This window comes from Trichomonas vaginalis, chromosome II (genome assembly GCF_026262505.1).
Source record: "Trichomonas vaginalis G3 chromosome II, whole genome shotgun sequence".
NCBI lineage: Eukaryota > Parabasalia > Trichomonadida > Trichomonadidae > Trichomonas > Trichomonas vaginalis.
Window position 1 is genome coordinate 22,219,678 of NC_067204.1, and position 9,269 is coordinate 22,228,946.

The 9,269-nt window shown below is 32.8% G+C and overlaps 3 protein-coding genes across 3 annotated transcripts, besides 1 other annotated feature; 2 read left to right on the forward strand and 1 right to left on the reverse strand.

The window, feature by feature from the left end:
• Positions 1-207: part of a mobile genetic element that runs on past the window's edge.
• A 2,683-nt stretch (positions 208-2,890) lies between these two features.
• On the forward strand, positions 2,891-3,550 carry TVAGG3_0589570 (uncharacterized protein; the record flags this gene model as incomplete). The annotated part of the gene is made up of 1 exon (XM_001329527.1): positions 2,891-3,550. One exon carries the CDS (start codon positions 2,891-2,893, stop codon positions 3,548-3,550), a length of 660 nt encoding a protein of 219 aa, XP_001329562.1.
• A 276-nt stretch (positions 3,551-3,826) lies between these two features.
• TVAGG3_0589580 (adaptin, alpha/gamma/epsilon family) lies at positions 3,827-6,852 on the reverse strand (the record flags this gene model as incomplete). The annotated part of the gene is made up of 1 exon (XM_001329528.1): positions 3,827-6,841. One exon carries the CDS (start codon positions 6,839-6,841, stop codon positions 3,827-3,829), a length of 3,015 nt encoding a protein of 1,004 aa, XP_001329563.1.
• Positions 6,853-7,905: 1,053 nt separating this feature from the next.
• Positions 7,906-8,535, forward strand: TVAGG3_0589590 (glycine-rich protein family; the record flags this gene model as incomplete). The annotated part of the gene is made up of 1 exon (XM_001329529.1): positions 7,906-8,535. The coding sequence occupies one exon, from the start codon at positions 7,906-7,908 to the stop codon at positions 8,533-8,535; it is 630 nt and encodes a 209-aa protein (XP_001329564.1).
• Between the last annotated feature and the right edge of the window lie 734 nt (positions 8,536-9,269).

The window sequence follows — 9,269 nt, forward strand, 5'->3', positions numbered from 1 at the left end:
TTCATAATATTCAGGGAAAACATCAGGTTCTTTAGGTTTTTCTTCTTCAGATGTAGGATATAAGAAATTTATAACATCATCTTTATTCATTTTTCCATCATAATCTAAATCATTTAAAAACTCTGCGAATTTTTTACAATTTCTTAAATAATATTTATCAACTTCATAACCCGCCTCCTCTAATATATCATTTATTTCCTCATTTGTGAATCCTAATTTTTTAACGTTGTTAGTTTTGACGCTCATTTTCTTACGAATTAAAAAATAAATTATTTTAAAAATGTAAGACATGAATTTTTAAAGTTTATTTCTCATTCATGAAAATAATTATTTCTAATTTCTTTTACTCTCTCATACATACTAGATTTAAAGAATTCAGAACTTTTACCATAATCTCCTAAATGTTTTCTTATCCCTAACGTGTGCCAGTTATTATATGAAACTGTATAAACTTTATCTTTATCTTTGCATCTTTCATCACTTCCAATATATTTATATCTCAGTTTTGATTTAGCATTTTCATATTCATTAACGTTTAATAATTCACAGTCTTCCTTTTTAAATAAATGTTTTATGTATTCAGGATTTAATACTCTACGTTTATATGCTCCTAACTTAGTTCTAAAGGTTTTTCTACAAAATTTAGGAATTCCATCCTCTTTAATGTCATCAATGATTTCCATTTCATTATTTTCAATTTCTTCTTCTCGTTTATGAGGTCTTTGATTATGACTCCATTGATTCCATGAAATTAAATATTCTTTATCATTATATTTATACCTCATTAGCTTATTTTGGCTTTCATATTCATTTAATAATTCACAATCTTCATTTTTAAATTGAAGTTTAACCCATTCAGGATTTAAACAATGTTTAATTAATCGCGGAATATCTGACATCATCTATATATAGCTTCTTTTATAAAAGATAAAAAAATAAATTATTTTAAAATTAATGTTAATTTTTTAATGTGTTTATAAATAAATATATTTTAATGCATCGTCTATATATAGATGTAACAAAAAAAGTCACAAAACCCGCACTCATATACTACTAAGGTGAATAGAAGGCAAAGTTTGTGAAAATTAGTTTATGAGACAATTTAGGATTGATAATTCTTAAGAAAAAGGAAAAAATAGGTGCACTTTACCAATAACCGATCCTCTCAATTTTAGCAAATTTAGAAAGTACTTAAATGCTTAAATAACATACTTATCTGAACCTCCTCTTAACCTTTAAAATACCGCATATATGAATAAGTTTATTTTAAAGCTTATAATAATAAGGTCTTTTTCAACTTAAAAGAGCAACAGAATATTAATATCAAGCAAAGGTCAAAAAATCAATGCGTACAATTCCTATATTTTCAGCCGATTCAAAACTTATTTCGGCACAAAATCACAATTATAATCGATTAAGTCTCATTCATGCCAGGCAAAATACATAAATCCCCACGAGCTGCATCACTCTCTTTTAAAAATTCTATTCTAGATGTTCCTTCGATAAGTCCATGTTGTGTTTTGGTTTTCAACCACACTGGACGATTTGCTATCTCTAGTATCAAAAACTGCATTCTTTTTGTTGAAAAACAAACCGAATTTTTATCTCTGATAAGAACATCAAATATTGAAGCACAATTAGAGGCAAACCAAAATATACCGCATCTTATTACTTCATTTCTATTCATGGTTAAATAACCCTGTTATAAAAGAATAAACAAACAATAATAAATAAAAGAAAAAGAAGGTTGACAAGTATCGAATGGACAACTTGTCAAGGAAAATCTTATATAAGTCCCAAAAATATCAAATTCAAACATTGAACCAGAAATAGAACCCCAGCTATCATTCATGAAGTTAATTCTGATTCTATTATAAAAGGATGGCTGACGATATTCAAATAAAACGCGTTGATTTGGAAAGTTAAGATTTTTATATGATGTAATTAATTCATATGTTTTTCCATTGTTTGATCCAACAACATCAAAAGCAGTGACATATGGATTATGGATAAAATGCATAACTAATCCGGAATAATTAAATATTCCTTTAAATCGAATTTCGACATGAGGATCTTCATATGGGGAATAGTAACCTGTTGTGTTAATTTCATCAAATGCATTCTCTATTTGCCTTTCAGGATCGGTATTATTCTCATTTCCCGGAGTTCCATCAATTTGGAAATAATTGTTAGAATTTAAAGACTGTGATCTGAGAACGGTCCTTAAAAATCCATCTCCGTTTAAAGTTGGACAAGTTAATGATGTTTCTTGGACATCGAATTTCGGCTTGGAAATTAATTTATGACACTTTTCAGGATGTCATAAGTGAAAAATACATTCACGAGACTTCCCAACAATAAAAATACCTTACTATTAATATTCTTCATCGAATTAAAATATTTATTCATAGATAGCTTTTTATCTTTTTTTGTGATGCAAATGATGAATTCTGATGATAGTATTCTATATTGAAATTGTCATTTTTATGACTAAGTAATTATTGTTTTGAGTTTGATATAAATAATTCAATATTGAAGATTGCGGCATATTATATAGAATCAATCATCTTCTTTCATCATTTTTCGAAAGAGTTATTTCCAATCTAGACGATATTCCAAATTTCACTTTCATCTTGGATATTGAAATTTCATGAGTTTTGAAAGACATCAATGACATTGAGATATTAGAATAAATCTTATATATGAATAGAATTACAATGAAATTTACGAATACAAAGTTTGATTCGTATCGTTAATTTTGAACTTTGCCAAAAAAGGTTTATTTATAGTAAACGGTCATTTGTACATTAAAACCAATTGGAAGGGACACTCGATAGCATAAAAGAATAAATGCATCAAATTTGAATGAGTTTTCAAATTAATCATTTTTATGACTCCTAGCAAGAAGAACTACAGATTCACAGCTCATAACAGAAAAAATGTAGATAATAAAAAACAACATACCGTTCTTAATACCATGGCAATAAATGAGAACACATTGACTGATAAAATTGATGATGTCGCCTTAATTAATACCGCATTTGAAAAATCATTGATATCTCTTTTGTTCTCATTACCGTATGACAAATATTCATGGAGTACGGATGTTAGAGAACTATATTATTCTCAACTAATCATCCTCAAAGAATTATATGTTACACATATCAAAAAAATTAGGATTTTTCCATCAAATACTTATGAAACTTTCGAGACAACTGAACCACAAGATCTTTCACTATCAAAACTTAATGATTTTATGACATATTCATTTAAATTTTTTGCACTTGGCGATTCATGGTCCCTTATGAATGCAGACTCCTTATTTATATTCATCAATACTGTTGAAAGATTTGAAAAACGCTCGAAATCAACAACAAGCAAAATTTTTAATGCATTTTCCTCTGAACTGTCCACAGTTGGCACTTATTTAACTAGTTGGAAACGGTCTATTAATCATAAAATCCATTCTTTTATAAAAAAGAAGGCAGTCGAATCCAGAAATGCAATTCTTCGATCACCATATTATGTTGATTTAAATAAGAATGACTAACTTTTTTTTTGTTTTGCAGGTCTCACTTATCATTTTCTATCATTCTCTCAAATTGCTGGTTAAGATTTTAATTGCTATGGCTATTCGCGTATGTATTTGATACTTTATTTGGTGATAAACTTCTTTAAATATCATCTCTATTTATTGAATAATTTATCAATTGCAACAAACTCATAAAATCGCTCAAAAGTTCGTTTGAAATCAAAAGTAATGAATCATTAGATACCAAAAAAATATAAAAAAATTTATAATAAATTGGTTAAATATGAATTAAATTCATGCAAAAATGTTCTTAAGGTCATTAAGAACTGAAGCTGTGAGCGGCTGTGCCTTTGAAAGGATCTTTACATCAACTTTCTGAGCACCGAATTTCACGTGAATGAGAACCTTGAATGGTGTTGAAACTAACAAACCCATGAAAATCTCTTCTTGACCAATTCTTTGAACAGTCTTGACGTGTGCCAAATTGTTCAATGCGGCGGAGATATCATCCAATGTCATTCCATCCTTCTTCTGGAGAGAAAGGACTAATTCACTGCCTCCTGACTTCCAAGCAGCTCCAAACTCGTTCGTTGTTGCTGTCTGAGGGACAATGAATGTCAACAAATTCGCTGGCAAATTGACATTAACTGTCTTTCCATTGTAAACGATATTTGCTGTGAACTTGAACTGTGGGAATCCCTTCATCTGCTTGGGGAAAGAGAACGATGTCAACAAAGTAACAGCGTTTTGTTGAGGGATGCAATTGATATTTGCTGGATGAGAAACAACATCTTTGTTCAAAACATCCGGTCCATCAATTGAAATCTTGCATTCTCCAATTGGATAATCAGTTGCATTCATTACAGCAACTAAGATCTTTCCTTGTCCGCAAATTGCGATAACTTTGATTGTATCATCAGCGAAAACAGGAGCAGGAGAGAAACCTTGTGCAAAGAATTCAGCAATCTCTTGTGGTTGTGGTTGTTGTAACTCATTTATTGCTTCTTCAACATTCTGCTTTTGTTCATCAGTCAACTCATTATTTGTAATTTGTTGTTGCTGTTGTTGAGGTTGTTCTGGAGCTGGTTGCTTTGGTTTCTTAGCAACTGGTTTAGCACCTTTGAAGATAGAAGCAGCGAGTTTTTCTTTCTTCTCTTGGTCGCTGTTTTGTGCTTTCTTTCCTGCAACAGAAAGTTTTGCGAACATCGAAACTTTCTTTGGTGCATCAGGAGTATTATACATTCCATCAGCATTGTAACTTGGTGTTGCTTCTTCTTGTGTTTGTTCAGTGACTAATCCATCTTGTCCCCAAACAGCAGCAACGCCAACAGTGTTCAATGCTGAATAATCATCAACTTGTGATTCATCTTGCTGAGAATTCTGTTGAACATTGACTCCATCAGCGGAATAAATATTTCCTGGAGTTGATGAAGCGTAAGGAGTGTAAATAAGTGTTGGTTTGTTTGTGACAATGATATCTGTATCTCTGTCGTCCAAAGGAATATATTGAGCACCGCCTTTTGCAATGGATTCATTGACTAAGTCATCGAGGAATGATAATTGTGGATCTTCCTCTTGATCCATTGCCAAAACAATACTCAATGATTCCTTGAAATTCAACAAAGAGAAAGCTTCGTAACAGATCTCTTGAACAATAATTGAACTACTTTGTTTGTAGTTCTCGAATACGTCTAATACTTCTTGAGGAACATCTTCAATCTTTGGAAGTAATTTAAGGATAGCGTTCAAAACCCATTCTCTTGGTTTGTCGTATCCATCTGCCAAATCACATAATAACAAAATAATGAAGGATAAATCGTATTCATCAGATAATTCGGCATAATTTCCTATGACATGAGAAATGACAGTTACAAATACATCAGATAATTTGCGAGAGGATTGTGCGACATCCAAATAAAGATTGACAATGGATCTCCTCATTTCTTCATCGCATTCTTCATCGATGATTCTCATGACTTGGAATGCAACATCAGGATTAACTAAGTCTCCGCCCAAAGAAAACAGTTGCTCCATTGTTTTCGCAAACCATAATGGAGATGGAGAATATTTGGAAGCGATATCGGTGATTTTTTCGGATAAATCACGTCTGATGACTTCGTTCTTCGTTCTCTGGAAGAATTTCAACATGTTGACAACAATGATTTGGGCATTGTCTTGTGAGGCCATGTTGTGGAGGAGATTCAATGTAATGAGACGAATTGATGGGTCAGGATGCTCAAGGCAATCGATGATTGTAGACTGGAATTCAGTGGCGAAGTCAGGAATGCTCGATAATACTGATAAACCGATGTATTTGTAGTTTTGTTCTCTTGATCCCATAAATAAGGAAATTGCACCGCGGAGTTGAGGAATCTCTGTAAGATCGAGAGCTATTGCTGTTTTTACGGCTTCGTAGAGGACAGCGGCTGTTGCTGGAGACTCACAAGTGCCGGCTTGTAATGCGGAGGTAACAATGGCTTCAACGGCTTCGTTGATGCCTGGCTCTGTAACGGCGATTGTTTGAATGAGTCTGAAGATGTTGATGAGAACGAATGGAGCTCCAATTCGTTGATGAACGTATTCGACTTTGGAATTTCCGGCCAAAATTAACTGGGCGACTCTTGTAAAGTCTGGTAACATATCGCAGATCTGACGAATGTTGAGCTTGTTGATAAGAAGGCTTCTAAATGTGATAATGATTGCGTTGACAATTGAAAGATCTGGATCTGAGCAAAGACGACAGAGATCTGGGAAGAAATCAATAACGCACATAGGATCCTTCCTGATAAAGGATACAACGCACATAATCGCCTTTTGACGAATAATTGGGACTGTGTGGTTCAAGCACTGAGCAATAAATCCGATAACTGGTTGAATGAGCTCAGGAGTAACAAGTTGAGCAATTGCGGTTAAGGCTAAAGCCATAGATGTTGGATGACCTGAAGAAAGATCTCTCTGAGTAGAGTTAACAATAAGAACAATAAGATCGGATTTGGAATCAAAGAGTGCAGAGCATGCCAAATAGCCAAGTGCCTTTGTCATCATTTGTGAATCTTGAGTGAGATTTACTGCATGAATTTGGCCGAAACTTGTGTTATAGCCAAGTAAGGTAAGTTGGACTAAAGAAATTACATTTTCATAAAGCTCTGATATAGACAGCTTTGATTTTGATAATGTTTTTCTTACATCTTGCATCCATTTCGTTACAATTAATTCTTCGGATTCACGACTCTTGCAATCACCAATCGATAAGCAGATGTCATGAAAATTCTTCGAAAGTTTGATCTTTTGGACTTCTTTACTAAACATTTAGAAATAAATTTGTTTTATTGTTTGACATCTCACCTGTAAACTACACAAATTTTGATTGGAAAAGAAGGATCGTAGATAAAAAAATCTTCACTGAGTAACATACATCATATCAAACTCAATTTTTGATAAACAGCCGATAGGCATAATTTGTTTCCCGGATCAAGAATCGATATTTGAGAGTCATCAGGAATAACACAGACTGATGAATTGTTAGCTAGCCTTTTTACATATTATTGATCTTGGAAAAACAAAAAATAATGTTATGAAATCCAAAATTCAATAAATACAATATGATTCGGAACTAATTATAGCTATCCTTGCAGATGGTCTATAAGAGTACTTCACAAAAGTGGCTTAAATATTAAAATTAGTTTATGAGATTTCACGTGGTATTTATGTATACACAGGTGATTGCTGCTGATAATGCAACTTTGAGAAGAATCTTTTGTGATTATTCTTAAAGTTGCATCAAAGACAGCCACTTATAGACAATGGTTGTCTTTGTGTGCAACAATCCCTTGCATTGACAAAAATAACAAGTAATTGTTACTGATAAGGCAGCTTCGTGAAGCACTTATAAAACGTATCTCCATCATAAGAAGCACAAAATAAAGACCTATTCTTGCCCAAACTAGATCGATAAAATATATAACTAATAAGTGGATGTATGCACTCAATATAATAATACCTAAACTATGCTCTGATCAGTGGTATATATTCAAATCAAGAATAAAACGATTCCTGCCTAAAACCGATGTGTAATTTTTTTTGTACGTTATAAAAAAATTGGTATACAACCAAGAAAGTTCTTCATTATTTTTAACCTTAATATGGATGTTCTATCAGTAATTGATTCGCACCATTGGAGAAATTCATTATCTAATGATTTTCGACCTGATGATCTGTGTTTAAATATTGAAAATGAGTACTTGACTTGGCTGAAAAATTACAATTGACTCGTTATTATTGAGTATGGTCATAGTGCTTGGTTGATTAAATTAAGTGTGTTTATAGTACTTTTTTAAAGAATTAATATTTTATAGTATAAAATTAAGTAATATATGATTAAATATTCATTGTATAATGAAAGTCATTATGAAGCTAAGTTGAAAGTCACAGAAATTCGAAATAAGTATGTCTTCGAATATCCGTGTGAAAACAACAATGATTGTACAGACTACGTAATCACATTTTCACCAGGTGTATACAAATTTGAGTTGTATGGTGCATCTGGTGGAAGTTCAACTGGTCATGTATCATCATATCGATATCCTAATGGTTCATGTATTGAAGACAAAATTGTTGAATCTGTTAAGGGTAATACTAAATGTCTTCGACAGTCTAGTCTTGGTGGTGCAGGCGCATACATCAGTGGCACAATATATTTATCTAATGAAACTATCTCATATGCTACTATTGGAGGTCGAGGAATTTTTGATTATAAAATTCAGGAAGAAGCCACTAAACAATGCTATGCAAAAGAAAACATGATTGAAGGAGGTTATGGAGGTGGAGGGTATGCTGCAAATTGGTATCGTAGATCTAATTTCTTTGGATCAGGTTCAGGAGGTGGTCAAGCCGCTGTCAAATTTGTCAAAAATGATCTTTGGCATCGAGTCATTGTAAGTGGTGCTGGAGGTGGTGCTGATAGCAAAAATGGATCACTTCTTGGAGGCGATGATGGTACATGAGGTTCAGGTGGTTTAGAAGGACAAGGATGGTTTTTAAACGGTCAATATCAATCAAAATATTTATCAAATTCCAAATTTGGATTCAGTTTTGGTTCGGGTGAATCAGCACAAGAAACAAAATCATTGAATCCTCAAGGAGTTCAGACAAGTACTGGTGCGAGTGATCGACCTGGTGCAGGATCGGGTTGGTTTGGTGGCTTTGCAGGTCATCATCAAAATGGAGGTTCAGGAGGAGGAAGTTCATGGATTTTGTCTAAAGATGCAGTTATTCCGGAAAATGATATTGTTTCATATGACAGTTTTTATAATTTTCTTGGAACATCTAAATATGCATTCACAAAGACAGACTATTTATTTAACAATGTCATTGATGCATCGGGTGTTTGGGAAGGTAATGGTAAACTTGTCATTACTATTCTTAATTTCATTAATTGTCCAACAGTTTGTGTTTGTTATCGAAATCCTCCAGAAATTCGAGTTCAAATTGGAGGCACCAGAAATCCTGATTTATCCCCCTGAAATATTTGATTACTTTAGATACAAAAAAGTGACAAATATTCCATTCTTGACATCCGTTGAACATCTCGTTAATCCGTTCATCGAACCATTGTTGTTGCATGACTATTCAGTGTTCACTTCACCTGAAAATGAGTCACTTTTGTTCAAAAACGTTTATTTGGCATTAATTGCTGTTTCTACAGGATATAAGTTTGAAGTTGAAAAATTGACGGTTT